Genomic DNA, 19,427 nt, shown 5'->3' on the forward strand with positions numbered 1-19,427 from the left:
TATATAAAGCCAGCACATTTAAAAAGTTCTTCAGAGACAAAAATGGCTAAAACAAGGAACCTAACGCAGGAAACGCCTGAAGATACAGATTCTCAGCCAGGAAGGGTACAGCTGCCGCCAGACCTTCAGCAGCTGGATACACTCTGCAGAAATACAGACGAACCAACAACTTGGAAGACAAACCAAGATCTGGGCGTCCAAGGGTTTCTTCAGCAAGAAATGACCACATCCTGATCCGCATGTGCAGGGAAAACCACTGAATGACACCAAATGACGAATGACGTCAAACCAAACTGGTGTCCAGTGTTCCACCCGCACTGTACGTGGCCGACTTTTAGATCATGGCTTAAGGTCCTACAAGGCTGTCAAGAAGCCCCTGATCAATGAGAGACAGAGGTTAGCCCAAGCACACAAGAACTGGACAGCCAGGAACTGGAAGAAGATTCTGTGGTCAGATGAATCCAGTTTCCAGCTTGATCCTCCTCCTGATAATGTGATGGTACGCAGAAGGCCAGGCCAAGCATTATCTCCAGCATGTACAGCACCTACTGTCAAGCATGGTGGAGGCAGTATCATGGTTTGGGGATGCATGAGTGCTGCTGGTGTTGGTCATCTCACTGTCAATGTGCCATTCTCGAAACCCACATGCTCCCTTCTGCACGTGCACTGTTCCATCGAGGTCAAAACTGGATGTTTCAACAAGATAATGCTCCTCACCACACATCCAGGGCCAGCAGAACCCACTGAAAATCTGTGGTGGATTATCAAAAGGTCTGTTTCAAAGTGTAAACCAAAGAGTTTAGAAGAATTAAAAGCAGTAATTCAAGAAGAATGGGACAAGATTCCCCCTCAACAGTGTGAAAGGCTCGTGGGGAACATGCCAGCCAGGATTAGAGCTCTACTGCTAATGGAAGGACTACTACATATTCATTTGATGATGTGATGGTTTATTTTTGTTCAGTTTTGAACACATTCTGTTATTTGTTGACTTTTATACCAACAATGTTGAGAACTGACGTATTGAAACTGTCAAGAATTTAGTTTTGCGCAGCAATCTTTATTATGACAAACATATGAAACCTAATGTACAGAGCAGCGTCATTGCGTAACATTAAATATGACTTAGTTCACACGGGTCGTTATGACGGGCTGATGGCGGTAAATATGCCGCGTCTCTCAGTGAGTGTGGGCCGCTGACGAACAGATGAATGTATGTTGAGTTTCGGCGGAGCAGCTCGTGGAAATCCAGCTCCTGGGGTTTTCGACCAGCACGCAGTCCGAGCCGTCGTTAGACCCGACGCGACCCTGCGGCGCCCCCCTCAGTCTGGAGAAGGACACGGACCGACCGTCAGCCCACATCCAGCGACCCGGACCTCCAGACAGACCTGAGGAACATGGAAGAGGAGTGGGCTACCTGGAAACTGGACAGTGACGGATCCTGACCGGGACACTCAGCAGACACTGGGGATGATTTAGTATTCTCATCCTAAATCTCTTTTTTCTGTATCTGGACTTTACATAAATCACTTGTTTCAGCCTGATGAAAGTCACAGTATCAGGTGATGAAGCACGATCGCAGCCTTAAAAGTCCTGAAAATGTTACCAAGGTGCAAGCAAACAAAAAGAAGACAAGTTTATCAGTGGACCTGAAACAATCAGAGAATATTAATGATACTGCTGTCAACTGGACTGTGGTCCATGAGGATTTCTGCAGGTTCCCCACATTAAATTCAAGACTTATTAGGCCTGTAATAACACTTCAAAGAATGGCACAAAGCCTGCAGGGAGTTTTCAGGACTGAACACAGAACACAACGGTTCTGGACCTTGTGAATCTTTGTTGCACGTTGAATCCGTCACTGATGAAAGCGTTCACTCACCGATCCAAAATGGCTTCTTCCCGGCAAACTTCCACAGCCAGGTCATGTCTCTCCTGGACTTCACGCTGGTCAGGCTGCTGTTAAAGCTGACACAGTGTGAAGAGGAAATGTTAAACACTCAAACAAAGACAACTTGTTTATGCTCAGTGTTATACATATTTAAAGGTCTCACAGACCACCTGTTACTTCTTCTTGTTCTTTGTGTCCTCCACTTGAAGTTTACATTTTGTGTATTTAATGTCTTACAGATCTGAAAATGATCAAGTATTAAAAAACATTTGACTCTGAGCTGCCCTCTAGTGGATGTACGTGGGCAGTGACAGTTCCACCGTGTGAGATGGATGCATCTATTTTCATACAGGAAGCATAAACGAGCCTTTGTGGCAGCTGATGGCAGATTTCATCCCAGCTGAGACAGAGTTTCATGATAAAGACGAATGAGAAGATATTTTGTCGTTATAAATAGTGAAAGTGTGTGTTTACAGCAGAGAGCAGGTCCTCTCGGCGCTGGCCCAGCTGGCCACAGACGAGCTGAGGATGTAACAACGTCTCCTGTAGTGAGTCCAACCGTCAGGACACGAGCTGCTGACCGACTTCCCTGTCTGAGGACACAAACACAGGAATTCATCACACGACGAGACGATTCTGCTGCAAGACAACCAGCTGTCACAGACAGACAATAACAAGTGTTCAGAGGCTGCATTTATACCCGACTTTCATCCAAACAGCCTTTTCTTCTTCCTCTTAGCAAAGTAAAAGAACACACAGTCCCTCATTCCTGCTTTCTGATATTTTAAATACTGCTGTGATTCCCTGAATCGGTGTGTGATTCTGCTTTTTAGATGAGTTATCTTGTTATTTGTGGTCTTGGTCTCTCTTCCAAAAGAAACTGTGAGATTCCCTCAATAAATTCAAACTTAACTAACTCACTTATTTACTCTCAGGTCGTGTTGCAGAAACAAGTATCTCTTGGGTTAGGTATTTCTCATACTGACACTAACGGAGAAAATCAGTGTGTATCTTTGTACTTTGTGCTGACGTAGCTCCGGGTGGTGTCTTTGTGCTGGATGATCCATCTGAGGAGCATCTCCGACTCGGAGCGGCTGCTGGAGGTGACCGGGAGGCGACCAGCTCCACTCAGCATCACCCGGCTTCAGCTCCTCCAGCCGGAGAGGAGTCAGACTGTGGAACTGATGGAGGAGGAGGAGGAGGAGGAGGAGGTTAACACAGTGTGAGTCTGTGTTTGTATCTGACTGTGGATAAAGTGACATGAATCTTACCGTCCAGACTTTCTCCTCAGACTTCCTCTCTCCTGACAGATGAACCTGGACATGAAAACAAGTTAAACTAAAAAATTCAGAGTTCAGACTAAACTGCTGGCTGGAAAGAGGAAGAAGAAAAAAAGCAATAAAACATTTTTTTAGTTTCCAGCGACCTTTAGTCCTCCTCTGACTCTGTGTCCAGTGCTCCCAGCTCCTGTCCCCGGCAGCTGCCTGCTGTGGTGGTGGATGTGGTCGTAGCTGGGGGCGGCCTGGTCCTGTGGTTCCCCCTCTCCGTAGTCCAGGTAGGGCCGGCGGTTCGGGACATCTCCTCTGGGAGGGTGAGGCTGGTTCTCCCACAGCAGCTCCGCCTCGATGTCGGTGACGGGGTCCTCCTCCTCCTCCGGCTTGGGAGGAGGAGGGGGGAGCTGCTTCTCGTCCTCCTCCACCAGTTCGTCCGGGTCACACCTCCCTGACAGACGACAGTGAGGGCACGGTTAGCCTTCAGGTTTTTCCCTGTGTAACTGCCACAAAACAAAAAGTGTTTACCTCCTCTGGGGTCAATGATCTCAACACTAGCAGAGGTCCTCTGTCCCAGGACGGCGTTCTTCGGGTTTTTCAGGGCGACAGTGAAGGTCTCGTGGTTTTCCTCCAGACCGTCGTCTATCAGGTGAACGTTCCAGGTTTTCACACTGACTCCTGGAATGAAACAGGACACAGGAGAGGGTCACCACCACGCTGCTTCATGGACACAGAGCTCTGTGATCGAGTCCAGCAGAGTCAGACCTGGGTCAAACTGGATGAGGGCGGCGGTGCTGTGAGTGAAATCTCTGCCCGGTTTGGCCGATCCTTCCTCCACCTGCACAAACAAGACCGTCACCAGACACTGAGCGCCGACTCGTTGACCTGATGATAATCACAGTGATCGTCACGGTCAGTTGTACCTGGATAGCAACGTAGGCCGGATCGATGCTCCTCCCGCTGCGCTGGATCTGGATCTGAAGAGTCCCTGCTGTCTCACAGGTTCTGTAGCAGGTCGCTGACAACTCCACCCGAGACCAGGACAGCTCCAGTCTGCAGGAGACAGAGAGTGGTAAAAGTCGTCCACAGTGCACGGCTGCAACGTTGTTTGATTCCTTTGGTGCATTTCAGCCCCCGGCAACTGTCAGAGCCAAAGAACTCACTCCTTCTCTGGGTCCTAAGTCAAATCCAGACTCACAGACGTGAAAAACAGACGAGGGGTGAACTTCAACTTTCAATTCATCTAGTACTTGTACCTTAGGACACAAACATATACAGACGTTTGCTCTGTGAACAGTGTCAGAGTCTGAAAACCTCTGAGTGACAGAAAATATTCCCAGGAAGAGATGCTGAATTTTCAAAGTTGCAACCAGGAGAATTCTCCTCCGTCGTCCGGGGACGGAGGCAGAAACATCTCACATCTCTGCACAGTTCAACACCGCGAGATCAGAGGTTCCAAACCTGAACTGGACCACAGAAAACTTCCACAGAACTGGATCTCGAGGAAACCATAAGATTCAGACAGAAAACCTGAGTGATAGAGCGTTAAAGGCTAGTTTGTGTTTGTCTCTCACTGTCATCATTACTCGCCAGTGATCAGAAACCTGCATGTGTTTAATAAAGGCCTGTACGTTCATCTCACCCTTCGGTTCTACAAACCTACATTTCAGGCAGCATGGTGTTTCCTGCCGGGTCGGTGAGGCGGAACTGGAAGCTGTCGGCCGTCACCTCCATGTCGGCCGGGAGGACGAACACCACGGCTCTCTGGTCCACGTCCCGCTGGGTGAAACGACCTTTGATGTAGGCTCCTGATGGGACGAGAAGACAGAGTTTCTCACATGACAAACACAGACGTCCTCATGGCCTGGACCGGCCTGAGTTGCCTCTTTCCTTTTGTTTTTGTTTTGCAGAAACCAACGAGCTACAAAGCAGATGTGACCGGATTATTGGAGCTTTAAACTGTTAACCACGACAGCCAGCCCACCTGTGAGGGCGTTCTCCAGGTAGCCAAAGTGTGGCGGTCTGCTGATGGAGAACTCCAGCTCCTCCGTGGGGCTGTCGGGGTCGGAGGCCTGCAGGTGTTTGTTGGTGATGAAGATGCCATAACGCCCGCCGCCCAGATCCACCACCGTGCTGGGACTCCGTCTGGTGGTCAGACTGGGGGGCGTCCTGTCCACCCGATCCACCTGAACACAGCAAGAAAAACAGAGTATTTGAATCATTTAGACACAAAGACATAATAACAATCAATAAGGAAACTCTAAAGATAAGATACATCATCATAAAACACATGCACATATCTATATTCGAGTAAAAATCCTCAATGATACGACGACTTTCAGAGACAAAGTGTGTCAGAAATGTTGTGCAGAGTTTCCAAACATGTAAATACTGGTCTATCACTTGTTATTTATCACCTCTGCGCTGCTGTTCCTGTTATTTTGTCCACCCCTCCCCTGCATGCATAAAGAAAGAGGGAGTGCAGTTCAGCCTTTCTCCACTGGATGTCGCTCCTGTCTCATGTTGAAACAGAAGCTCTCAGACCACATGCTGCTGGTCTTTAAAGTTTTCTGTTTTCATCATTTCTCAGTTTGACTTTTTTCATTTTAAGAAATGATTTAGTTGATTCAGTGTCATTTCTCTCAGCTTGTTTACCTCCTCAAACTGACGCTGGAACGGTTTGTAAAATATAGAAAACTGATCAACAGTCGACGGATCATTAAAGATCAGAGAAGTCAGTCAGCATCAAATTTTTTGTTGAGAATTAACAACGATTAAATGACTGAACTGACTTTAAATACAAGAGCAGTTAAATAATAATATAAGAGGTTTAGAGGTTCACTGTTCAACAAACACAACACATCATATCTTACAAATAAAATAATAAAATCAGCAGAGTTCATCCTTCAGCTGAATTTTTCTCCGTCTGCAGTTTTTATTTCAGTGTTACAGGAGAAAAATAAACAGAAAATACTAAACACACACACACACACACACGTTACCAAACACATCGTCCAATCACAAACAGCCTCCAGTGTCTCAGAGGCTCAGGACAGTGTGTTAGCCACCTGGCTGACTCTACATGTACGAGAGAGGGAGGAAGGGGGGGGGCAGGTAACATGTGATGGTGGGGGAGGTGGGGGGAGGTAGGGGGGGTGTCTTGGCTCACCTGCTGCTCTCTTCTTCAAATATTTATCTGTGTACTTCAGTCGTCCACCTGAGAGTCGACAGCAACTTCAGCTCGACGCTCGCTAACACCACTGCTGCCTTCACGACGCTCTGAATCTGAATCCTGACTCTACCTGCTCTCAGACCCCGGTTACACCTGACGTGAACGCGTCACCTGTGAAATCTGAATCCTGGGTCTTCACACCTCGTATGAACTCACTGAGAAGTGAGGTGTCAACGAACATGGCGTCCAGGTGAGTTGGTAAGTTCAGAGTCAGGTGATGTTTGTGGATTTTTCTCTTGAATGATGAGGCCGACTATTTTCTACATTTTGAAAAACAAAAACAGCACTGAATGTCTCTGAAACCTGAGCTATAAAACTCCACAGTCCAAAGACCACGATTACGAAAACTGTCTGTAAAGCAGAGACCTTCTCCTGTTTGTACAGAGTTAGCATTAGAACCGTCACGTTCCCCTTCAGATCCAGATCCTCAGTTTGTCTTTGCGTCCTAAAGGTAGGAGGAGACGAGTTAAACGCAGAAAGCTTGAAGGTGGAAAATGATTTCAATTGTTCTTTCGTGTCTGGAGGATTTGCCTCAAAAACGGTGGGGACTGTTCCTGGACATGTGCCAAGGCCACTTCAGGACTTTGGACATTCAGAGTTTGTGGTGGAAAACTGACACGTCCACGCTCTGTGGTGACATACAGGTGTGTTATTCATTCATCTGTCATGGATCTCTTCAGTGACTCCTCCAGGCTCTCTCCACTTCTTCACCACACTGGAAGACAGGACTTCCTTCCCCGGCGCTGCCGCCATCACCATCATCATCATCATCTTCTGCTCCCACCTTCCTCTGTGCGTTTACACCTGCACTTCTCTTTATCTCAGATACTCAGACACAAGCTGCAGTTTAATCCCAGGTCTGATACCTGACTCAAGCTGACGTCTCTGTTTTCACCTGTGTCTGTTTGTCAGCAGGATTCCACAGAAAATACTGAACTTATTTGCACCAAACGTGGTGGGGGGTCAGGGGTCAGGGGTCAGGGGTCGGGGTTAGACCCATTAAACTGACTTGTACATGTGCAGCTCACCTGAATGTTAAACACCGCTGGCTCTTCTCTCAGCTGTCCAAATTCCAGGTATCCTCTGTTGTTCCCGTCGGTCGGCAGGAAGTAGAACCTGTCGATCTCCGCCGGGCTGCCCAGGTCGTGCCGGTAAGCCAGGTTCAGGCCGTCCACGTCCGTCTGGGTGAACCTGAGCGGCGGCGTCAGCGGGACTCCTCTCAGCAGCAGCTTACCGTGGCGCGGCGGCTGCGTGACGACGTAGCTCAGGTTGGCGGCGGCGGTGTCGGGGTCGGTGAGCCGCAGCCGGTCGGAGGTGACGGTCTCCGTGGCTCCGTCCTGCAGCCGGAGGCCGGCGTTGCGGTCGAGGGTTGGGGGGATGCGGTCGCCGTGTTCGATGGTGAAGTGGAGGGAGCCGCTGCGGGACGAGGCGCCATTGGTGACGACGAAACTGCAAAGACAAAACTAAATCTAGTGAGGAACAGATCTGAGACAAGCTGTTTGCAAAGGTTACAACAGAAACAATAATTTGTTTAATTGATTACTTGATCGATTAGTTGAATTATTTGACAGTAATCTGAATATCTTTGGGTCTGAAGGCTTCACTCTGAGAATTAAAACAAACATTAAAACATTTTCACTGTGGTGTTTCTCAGAGAATGAAAAGACAGTGAGGAATCTACACTGGTCCCATATCCCATGGAAAATAGAAATATTAATCTACTGCTCCTGCAGTGTCCAAAACTCTTTTATAAACTAAAACAGAAACACCAAAAATAAAAGTTCAAATGGATCAAAAAGCAGATTAAAGTTTCCTGTCACTCCAGAATTTAGTAGTTTTATCCTTCATGTTGTTTCATAGGAATTTATGTGTTTATACAGTTTTTAATCTTGTGTGAATAAGATTGTTGAACATTTGTTCTCTAGCTCTTCTCTGTTTCCATCTTATACACATTCTACTCCTGCACATGTCAGATGATAATATTTGACTTTTTCCTGCCTCACATTCATCAGACAGCTGCAGCTACTTTTCAGATTGAGACTGTGGAATGTATGTCACCAGGAATTATCCAAGATTAAAGAAAAGTCCAATAAAATTAATGTAAATTTGTGAATCAGAATTTAGTTTTTTCTTCTTTCCTCTCCCATGATTCATCTGACGACCCCTCAGATTCATCTGGTGACCCTTTGGAGGGGCCAGACCCCTATGTTGGGAACCACCAGACTGAACTATCTAACTATACCGTAAGTTTTTCTGGATTGCTGCAGAGCTCCGTCAACATGAGGCTGGACTACGTTTGTCTAAGACAGCTCCCTGTTTTTTTACAAAGAAGAAGAAACAAATAACAAACATGGAGGAGGAGTGAAGAGTCTCCAGGTGGAGCTGAGTTAATTAAATCTCCTGAGTTTCCCCTGAGTAACATCGTCAGCAGCTTCACTCATCAATCACTCACATAAAGACCTGTCTCCATCTGAAGCTGTGGTGAGCGTTAGTGTGTGTTCACCGGATCATCACACACACACACACACACACACACACACACACTGTGGTGACAATCGACAGTGCACTGGACCTGAAAACGAGCTGCATGTGTGTTTGTACACGTGTGTGTTTTGTCGTCCTCTCAGCCCTCTGCCAACACAATCTGCCTCTCAGCCCTGCAGCTGACAAACTGCCCCGGGCCTCTCACACACACACACACACACACACACACACACACACACACACTCAGAGCAGGTCCTGGTGTAACATCTGGCTCCGGTGTCGGCCATATTTGCCCAGGGACGGCCGTCTGTGGCCGGTGCTCTGGCCGCCATCGTGCCAGCGCTGTTGTTATTCTCCTAATAATGCCCATTCATCATCTGCTGTCACACACACACACACACACACACACAGGTGTGTGTTACTCGGATGTGGACACACCTGAGTCTGCGTAACAGCCAAACATTCTAATAACACACACATCGAATCATTAAATCCTCTTTTCACTCAGAACAAAGATGATGATCAGACATTGAACGCACCACCAGGTCTCATCTCACAATAATAAACAACAACAACAATAATAACAACACAGATAGAAACAGTGATCATTATCTGTTGTTGATATGTTATGATCGAGTCCCTCGATTGATCTGGAGCTCGTTGGACTCAGAGTTCAGGATCAGGAGCTCCGGGATCTGGATCAAGACGTTTGTGAAAAATCAGGTTTGTTCAAGTTGTTATTTCACTGTGTGACAACAATAGATGATCAATCAATGATCAATATTTCACTTCTTGTGCTGCTTGATTCATTTAGTCATCACCTCAGGGTTTTATGCCTCCACGTGTCAGGTCGCAGCGGACGACCTGCAGTGACCTTTGACCTTTGACTAAATCTAATGACTTCATCTTCGAGTCCAAGTGAGAGTTTGTACCAGATGTGGAGAAAATCCCTGAAGACGCTGCTGAGACATCGTGTTCTGCAGGGACACAGTGACCTTTGACCTTTGGGCATCAAACTCTAACGACTTCGAGTCCAAGTGAGCGTCTGTGCCTCTGTCACCTGATCTCAGATCTGACCTCAATCTTTATTTATAACTGAAGTCATTGACAAACGAACAACAACAAACTCTACACACACCTTTATCAGAGGTGTTTCCTTCCTTTACACTCATCTCTCTGACAGACTGACTTCCTGTCTGTCTGATCGGCCGTCTGATTGGCCGGTTCTCTCTCTCTCTCTTCCTCTCAGTCTCTCGGCCTTGGCTGCGATCTCGCCGGCCTTTCGGAGCCAGATAGCCAGCCGGTTGGGGCAGCGGAGGTCTGGGTGACAAACCCGGGGTCTGCACACACTCCAGGTCACACACACCAACACTCACCCCACCTCCTCCCCCCTTCCTCCTCCCCCCTTTAAAAACCCTGCCGATGCCAAATTGGCTGGAAAAGCAGATAAACATACTGCAGCAGAGAAAGCCTCTCGTCTCCCGACGCTGACGGGTTTTTTCTCTCTCGTCTCGCTGCCCAGTTTTCTTTCGTCGGCCAAATGTTGCGTGTGATACTTTTTCCGGGGCGCGGTGCCGACAGAAATATCCTCCTCTCACAATATGCAGGCAGATAATTTGCCATTTATTCTCCTGATGTTTGCAGAATTTCATGCTGTGCTGCAAAATAGCTTCACTTGAGTGAGAGGGCCAAAGTCAAACAGCACAGCTGCTCTGCATCGACCAGCGACTAAATATCACTTCCTATTTTTATTATCACTTTCTTTACATGCTCTGATCAGTATTAATATTCAGTTTATCCATACGCACCTGCTTTTATTTATTTCACTCTTTTATTTTTATTTTTTATGTAAAAGACAAATTAAGTGATGAAAGTAAATAAAAATAAAGACATTAAAACATTAAAATATACTATTTCAACTCACGAATTAAAGCTGTTCAATCTCTAAAATGCTCATGACTTTATTTCTGTCGTTTCACAGTGGAATTAAATATTACTCTGAGGATCTGGACGTTGAATTATTCCAAATAAACAGAAATGTAATAAATATTCCAGACAGATTTTCCTTCAGATTGAATGAACTGGTGATTAAATCTCACAGCAGCTTCAACTCCATTAAATCCTGGAGCTAATATCTGATCAGACACATTATCCAGATAATAAACCGTAGGTGTGTTTACACCTGGGATCTGAACACGCTGTGAGCCTGACGACCTCCAGGTGTAAACAGGATGTTTACCATGGAGGCGTCACGTATGGATACGGAGCTGATACTTTCACAGCGATGTGACGACTGATCGCACCGCACCTCCTCCTGACAGAGATCACAGTTTACAAACACTTCCTACTGCAGCTCTGAGTCTTGATTTGAGCTCCTGACTGATGAGTTTCAGATCTCGCTCACACAGCTGGTCTAACATCCACCTACAGGAAGTTTGGATCCTGGTATGAGACATTTTAAGACGTCATTTGGTTCAGAAATACCTTTAAGTCCAAAGTTTTTACTGAGGGACTGGTCTCAAATAGGCCTGAACGACTGATCAAATCTTAACTGACAGACAGTCATGCTCACCGATCAGAGGTGGAAAAATGGCCGCTGAGCTGAGGACACAGATCAACAACTCGCTACGTTGCCAGAAAAATCACAATTATATTCCGAAAATCGTCCAAGTCCTAAATATCAAACACATCCAAGGATTTTAAAATATTTTTTAAGTTGATGAAATAAAATGAATATTTGAAGAAAGGCTGCAGGTGTTATATTCACTTCTTTACCCTTCAAAAATCAACCGGATGTGGAATTTGCTCAGACTTTTTGCAGACGACTGTGTATTCTCACCTGAAGGAGTCGGACTCGGACTCGTGGCTGTTGTCGTGGGTGTAGCAGACTCGGTGCGCGGCGACGTCCAGCTGCGTGAAGCTGGTCAGCGGGACTCCGGGCTGCTGGACGGCGTGGACGAGGCCGTGTCGAGGCGGGATCGACACCGCGTAGACCAGCTCCTCCGGACGACCCGCCGAGTCTGATGCCAGCAGGATGTCGGTGTTCAGGACGACCCGCTGCCCTTCCCTCAGGTGCACTGCCTTGCTCATCAGCACTATGTCACCTGTGGAGACAACGTTAAACAGATGAAGCCGTTAGCCTCTTAATGTTTGCTGCAGGGCTTCTTATCTTTAGTTTTTTAAAATTCAACAATTTGTGGGCGTGGCATCATAAAATCCAGGTTAAAAATCTGTTTAAACCAACCTGCTCCCTTAAAAAATATTAGTATGGACAGTTCTGCCTTGTTTCTAAAAACTGTGGACAGTGTGACAACTTATCATTTTATTAACCTCATAAAACGTCATGAGAAGCTTTAGAATTATTGACAAGCAAATTTCTATTATCTTAGAAAATAAAACAAAATCTGACCCAAAGTGAGATTCTGTAAAAGAACATCGATGAGATAAAATAAAGATTAAAAAGTCTTATATATTAAATAAAAGTCTGACTCTGGTCCACTTTGACAGGAAAGATGATGATTTAAGTTCAACTCAAACCAAAACCAGAAAAACAGGCCAAAGCCTCAGTTTCTTTTTTGGGCTGTTGTTTTTGGAGGAGGAGGAGGAGGAGGAGGAGGAGCACCCAGAGGAGACGAGCCAACGCCCCACCACAGCTGCTCCACCTCCCCTCCGTTAATTATTCACCGGCTGAGGAGGCCGGCCGTTTCTCACCTCTGCTCCTCCAGGATCAGAGGGCCCGGAGCCAGAAGGGCCGAGGCCTCGCAGCGCCGTGTTCACCCGACTGGCAAAGCTGCGGGGGGGGGGGCTCAATAATGTATGAACCATGTTCGGCCACTGGGACCACAGAGGGTGGAGGAGTGTGAAGGTGCAGTGTGTGTGTGTGTGTGTGTGTGAGTAACATTTTTATTTTTGGTCTGAAACTTAAATCTTTAAGCTGTTTTTCATTTCACAATCTTCATGACGTCGACGTCGACTCCTCCTCCTCCTCCTCCTCCACCTCCTCCTCCTCCTCCTCCTCCTCCTCCTCCTCCTCCTCCTCCACCTCCTCCTCCTCCTCCTCCTCCTCCTCCTCCTCCTCCTCCTCCTGGAGGTGACTCTGTTCCGTTTCCAGGCCAAGAATAAAAATTTGAAATTCACCTTTTAAGCCAACGTGAACAAAAGTGCAGCCTCAGCTTTACTTTAGTGCTAATTAACTAAATGTTAGCACACTAACATGCTAAACATTATCACATTGACTAGCGTGTTAGCATTTAGCTCGAAGGAAGAGCCTCAGAGTTTCAGATAATATTTTACTAATGAGTAAATATTAAATTGAAGTTAAACTCAGCAGAACTAAGTAAAGTTATTACAATGAAAGAAGAAAAGCAAATAATGGACGTGTTTTCTTATTCTAACCAGACTTCAGCAGGAAGAAGCTCTCAGAGAGTCTGTATCTGGATCCAACCACTGAGTGATCTGTACAGGTGAGGGAGCAGCATGAGAAGGACGAGGCCCACACGCTGACCTTTCTCTGACTTTCTTCAGTCACTGATAAAGTTTGCTTCCTAATCTGAGCGTCAGTCTCTGTAAACCAGGACGATAAGTCTGTCACCACTGAGACGACCTCTGACCTTTCTGCACAGTGTGGACGGAGATGAAGAAGCTCTGAGGCGGAGACTCGTTGTCCAGGTCGCTGAGGGTGAAGCGGAAGCTGTCGTGACCTCTGAAGCTGGCGGTGTTGGCGGAGGCGGCGGCAGGTGTGTTTGTACCACAGACGGTTCATCTCCACGTCGTCCTGGGTGAAGTTCTGAGCGGCCGACAGCTCGGTCCACCCCGACTCCGTCTGCAGGAGAGTCACAGAGTTCAGAAGCATCAGAACAGCCAGAGGATCCCTGGGTCTCATCTGTTAATGTGGGTGAATAAATCTAATCAAACGTGTCAGCTGAGTCTTTTTCAGTCAAGCTGCTGTTTTCCAAGATGAACACAACCAGCTGACTAAACTCTGCTGCCCTCACTGGTCGGTTACAGTAACCATTTAGATTTTATTCATGTGCAACACCAGTGAACTTTACGTCTCCTCGCACTAATGCCCAGTGTTTCAACCCAGCAGACTGTACAGCTGGACGGATGCTTTAATCTGGGAAATGAAAATAAAGTTATCTGCAGGCTGCGTCAGAATAAACTGGTGTGTTGATGCTAGCCTGTCAGGAGAGAAGGCTGCTGGGGTTAGCACGGCTAACGTTTGTTAGCAGCGATTAAAGTGTGCACAGTTTTTTATTGTTTTCTTATTTCTTGAAAAGTTTTAGAGTGGTCAAGAAGCCAACGTGTATATTATTGTCTAATTATCTGTGGTTGCAGGTGGGCTGGGATTAGGAGGACCTCGACCTCAGATCAGACATGAACACATTCACATGGAGAAGTGTCAGCATGCAGCTGCAGCTCCCAACGTTAGCTCTGTATTCAGAGGGTTTTTGTTTTCAGGTGAGACACACACACACACACACACACACACACACACACACAGGGCAGCTTCCTCACCCTGAGCTGCAGTTTTCCAAACCGCGGCGCAGCGTTGATGAAGTAGTACACCTGGTCTGGGGGGGTGTCCACGTCCTCGGCCTCCAGAGCCACGCTGGAAATCACCCTCCTGCTCACCAGAGTCCACCTCCAACCCAGCATTCCTGGGACACCAACGAAGAAGAGACAGAGGTTAGAATATGGACCATGAGGGTGAGGGTTAGTTTTGCAGATTTTGTTCCCTTCCTGCACTTTTCCTCTGTAGAGGATAAGACTGAGCGGTTCAGTGCAAACAGCACAGATTACCCATGATCCCCTGCTCCTGCAGCAGGAAGTGCTGTGGCTGTAACTAACACCAAACTCTGTTTCTAACTCTTGATATCTGATTATCAGTCAGTCAGAGGGAGATCGAACCTGTAACCACAGGTGTTCAAATGAGCGAGGCTCCGTTCTCCCTGTGTGAACCATCACAATGATTCTGCAGCTTAAACAGCTGCATGATGTTGATTTAAGTGAAGTTATGAGGAGACCTGCACTTTAACTGTGATACAAGCAGGAGGAAGTTGAAAGTTTGTGTTGATGTGAGAGCAGGTTTTTCCAGCGGGATCGTGGGGGGAGGTGGGGGGGGGAGGAGGGGGAGGAGGTGAACATCAGAAACCGTCTGGCTGCTTCTTCACTCGGAACTAAAATCCACGCAGGAGAGAAGCTGCTGCCACGTCCATCCTGCAGGAAACACTAAAAACAAGGAGGCCGGCATCTGCCAAGTCTCTGCGTTACTTCTGCCTCGGTGGCTTTACAGTACCAGCTCGGCCTGTGCCAGCGCAGCCACGCACCGACCACTGATCCGGGGACAGCGAGGAGGTGGAGGAGGTGGTGGGGGAACCCAGTCAAGGATGCAAAGAGGAGGAGGAGGAGGAGGAGGAGGAGGAGGAGGGAGGTCACAGATTTTTCCTCTGTAACCACCCATTCATGCAAAGCGACCGGCCACATGTGCACACCCCTCTCTCCTCCCCCCTCCTCCCCCTCTCTGCTGCACTAATTACACTTCATCCCTGTAGATTCATGTTTGATGCTGTTTAAAGACAATTCCTCTAGTTTTTCTCACACATCAGAACCTCATAGAATCTGACCTCCTGTCAGATTCTAATATATATAATATGAAGGTTAGATGATTTACCATGTTGGTTGTTTACACTCGTCTTTTTACTCGTCTGTTTTACATGACAGACTGAGCGAACCAGAGAACTTAACAGTTCCATATAAAGAATCGATGTTTCTCTGTGACGTGGAGAGCAGCTGTTAGCTCAGCTTGTTTCTCTGATCACTGAAGATCCAGACGTCTGACGACTAAAATCCTTCATCTGGTTTAAGATCAGAGTCACAACAGTTGGTGCAGTGAGAAAGCAGTCGGCTGAAAATGTCAGACTCCTGAAGTCTCATGTCTTTCCTCAGATTTAAAGTCTCCTGCTGCTCTGAGGCTTTAGAGTCGTCCCTCACCTGTAAGTCTCCTTAATGAGTCGATGTAAAGTTCATATAAATCACTGAACTGTTCCTTTTTACTTTACTGTTGATTTAATATTTAAACTCACATTATATCGATGTTAAAAATCTTATCTCTGAACATGAGCCTCAGAAACTCTGCACTGACCCTGACCTCACACACACCTCTCACATTAACAAGCATTAAACACGAAATCCTCACAAATCCACATCTGTGTGTGTGTGTGTGTGTGTGTGTGTGTGTGTGTACTTGAGCAGTCGTGGTTTCTCGTCGTTGACCGGCAGCACAGTGACCTGAGCCGTCCCCTGGACTGTGTGGACGCCATCTGTCAGCTGCAGAGCCACGGCGTCCTTCAGGGTTTCTGTGTCATCGTGCATGTACACGATCTTCATGCCTGCGGGGGGGGGGGGGGGGAATCCTGGAGAATCACTTCCTGTTTGACTTTCAGATCCAGGTCCTGGTTCAGGACTAAAGGTGACCAGGGTCTGGGTCCTTCCCAACATGTCTGATTAGTATCACTGTTTTTATTTAAAACTGTTGGACACTTATTTCAGTTTTATTGTTTATTATTTTTAACTGAATGAGTTTTTTGCTTCATTAAAATGTTTTGATTCTTGTTCAACTTTGTCACTAATTCTAATGATTTTATTTTTCTGGAGTATTGACTGTGATCAGACTCTACTGATCTCTACTGACTCTAACAGGCTGAATCAGATATGAATTAGTATATTAACACAGGTTTGTGTTCACCCGTCGACATGTGCAGTGACAGTTAGTGCTAAGACTCGATCACAGTGACTGTTTCTGGACTCTCAGGGACTCGTTGGTCCCCCTCTCACCTGATCGGAGCTCCTGCAGGGTGAAGGAGGTGACGGGGAGGCTCCTCTGCAGGAGCTCGGCTCCCATCGCTCTGTAGCGGCTCAGGTCGGCGTCGTAGATGGCGTTGATGAGGCGGCCGTGAGCCGGCGGCCGCACCACCGTGAAGGTGAGGAGGTCCGGAGGGGCGTCCAGGTCCAGAGCGTCCAGTATGGAGGGAGTCAGCTCCCTGATCCCGCCCTCCTTCACCTGCAGGAGGACGAGAGGAACAGCGCCGCCGTGAGGTCGCAGTGATCGTTACACAGCAGATTAAAGGTGCAGGGTACGTACACTGAAGTCGGCGAGCAGCAGAGAAGGCGTCTCGTCATTGGTCGGACTGATGATGATGTAGAAGGGGACGGGGGCGGAGCGATGCAGCCCGTCGCTCACGCTGATGGACAGCTGGTCCACCGTCGGCTCCGCCCCCTTGTGCTCTGATTGGACGTAGTTGATGAAACCAGAGGTCAGGTGGACAAGGCTGAAGGATTCTGGGAAAAGAAAAAGTCCAGGGTCAGGTGAGGTCAGGCGTACCTGACACACACACACACACACACACACACACACACTGACCGACTCGGACTCCTGCGTTGCTCTTCTCCGAGCCGGGCGTCGGCAGCGTGTTCTCCAGGAAGCCGTGCAGGGGCGGGGTCTCCAGGTGAAAGGTCAGCTGGTCAGGGGGGCTGTCGGGGTCTGAGGCTCCCAGGACCCCCCCACACAGACAGGCCGAGGAGCCCTCCTCCACCACCAGCATGGACTCACCTGGACCAGGACAGTCAGACAGCCGGTCAGAGTATTTCTACTGAGGCTCGTGTTCTGATCTGGTCTGAGGATCGAACCTCGGACCAGAGACAGGATGGTGCTGGAACAAGCCTGATCTGGACCGACTCCACATCCCAGTTTACAGGACTGGTTCTAACGTCCCGGTACCTGAAACTGCTCAGAGAGTTCAGATTCCGTTCATATCAAATCACAAACTGCAACTAAAATATCATCAGACTGTTTTATTCCCGAGCTTCAACCAGACGTTTACATAAAAAACAACCTGCACTTTTAATAAAAACAGTTCAATCCTGTTCACAGTAAAGAGCCACAGTCTCATATACTGAACATTACATTTCTATTTGGAACATTAAAGCAGATGTTGTGTCATTTAGAGTCTCAAACTAAATATTTTAGAACTTGGTGATAACAACCAAGGTAGTTCAGTCGTCCTGTATCACATTCATTCACATTTTGTCTGGAGGTGTGAACATATCGTTACACTCCTAATATCACTTCTCGTGAACACGGTAAACAGAAGCCCGCTGCACCACCGTGCCGAGGAGGAGACGAGCTGTTTCCTGACTCCTGAGATCAGATCGACACGTCTGATCATAAACCAACATGATGATCGAACGCTGCCACAAGCTTCACCTCATCAGGAAACTTTTAGCAAGTACATGAAGGGAAATGATTAAACCCAGATCAGGGAGGGATTTTAACCTGTTAAACTGGGGGGGGACCCGTCCGAACATCTATCAACCCATCATCCATCTGTCCCAGCTGCTAATGAATCCATCACTCCTGTTAATTAACAGACACAAACACCTCTCAGACTCCATGTTTATGAGCTCAGTGTATGTGAACGTACACGCTGCATTAACGACGGACTGTCCTGGATCCCGCTGATAAACCAGCACTGCTCTAAAAATAAGAAACAAGGTAAAGCTGGATTCCTCCTGTTTCTCTGCGCTAATGCTCTTACTCTGCGTCTTTATTCACTGCTAATTAATTAGACCAAGAAACACCACACACACCCCCCCGCTCTGTTTGGCCTGTGTCGGTGTTGAATGAATGGGGAGATATGCTGGCAGGATTAGGGAGTTATCCCTCCGCTGGTAGCGCTGCAGTAATCCGGCCAGCGAGACGGCTACTACACGGCGGCTATTGTGAAGGAGGGATGTGCTTCTTTTCTCTTTTGTTTCTGTAAAGATGTTCATTGTCCACTGTCCACACACACACACACACACACACACAGGGAAATAATAATCTCACCCAACACCCACAGACAATAGACAGATTTCACTTTAAACACATCAGCGCCAACCTCGTTAGCCGACACACTCACACTCACAAATGCCAAAAATCACCCACAATGCAACGTGCACACAACTCAGCAGATACACAACAGACACACACTGCAAAAAACATCAACGCCACATCAACTCTGCTCTGACATTCAACTTTTAAACTGATTTTAATGTGAAATAAACTGGTCGATGAAACTAATTTAACTGAACTGAAATACTGAACTTTTTACTGCACTATAATTATCTGATTACTCTGCAGATTCACATCAACACAAAATCAAAGTATGAATTCTGACGTATTAAAACAGATGAAGCTGCAACAATAACATCATTCTGAAACAGACCACTGTGCAGAATCAGAACTTTTACTTTTGGTCCTTCATGTTGATGCTGATACTTTCGTACTTTTCTTTGAATGCAGAACTTTTACAGACAAAGCCTCATAACGTATATACATATATGTATCTGTTTACTGTTTTTTTAAAATATATTCTCTTAACTAAACAGAGGAACTACATGAAGCACAGGAAACAGGAAGCCTCTTCTAATCCTCACACAGACGGTGCAGAGAGAATATTTCAACCTGTTTCCATTAAAATCAACTTATTTCAAGGATCATCTGAAAATGTTT

At 47.1% G+C, this 19,427-nt stretch overlaps 1 protein-coding gene across 1 annotated transcript in view; it reads right to left on the bottom strand.

Annotated features, from left to right (window-relative positions):
• Positions 1–930: 930 nt before the first annotated feature.
• The window catches only part of frem1b (Fras1 related extracellular matrix 1b), a 34,280-nt gene continuing 15,783 nt past the window's right edge, over positions 931–19,427 (bottom strand). The window contains 21 exon segments of the mRNA XM_051077048.1: positions 931–1,385; positions 1,880–1,965; positions 2,363–2,481; positions 2,908–3,069; positions 3,160–3,204; positions 3,315–3,610; positions 3,688–3,837; positions 3,925–3,997; positions 4,083–4,212; positions 4,823–4,967; positions 5,144–5,345; positions 7,420–7,840; positions 11,715–11,979; positions 13,486–13,594; positions 13,596–13,697; positions 14,393–14,509; positions 14,511–14,535; positions 16,122–16,266; positions 16,712–16,937; positions 17,019–17,215; positions 17,298–17,486. Coding sequence (XP_050933005.1) covers positions 1,177–1,385; positions 1,880–1,965; positions 2,363–2,481; positions 2,908–3,069; positions 3,160–3,204; positions 3,315–3,610; positions 3,688–3,837; positions 3,925–3,997; positions 4,083–4,212; positions 4,823–4,967; positions 5,144–5,345; positions 7,420–7,840; positions 11,715–11,979; positions 13,486–13,594; positions 13,596–13,697; positions 14,393–14,509; positions 14,511–14,535; positions 16,122–16,266; positions 16,712–16,937; positions 17,019–17,215; positions 17,298–17,486 — 3,413 coding nt within the window. The 3' untranslated portion in view covers positions 931–1,176.

Source organism: Lates calcarifer, linkage group LG17, assembly GCF_001640805.2.
Source record: "Lates calcarifer isolate ASB-BC8 linkage group LG17, TLL_Latcal_v3, whole genome shotgun sequence".
In the NCBI taxonomy this organism is placed as follows: domain Eukaryota; kingdom Metazoa; phylum Chordata; class Actinopteri; family Centropomidae; genus Lates; species Lates calcarifer.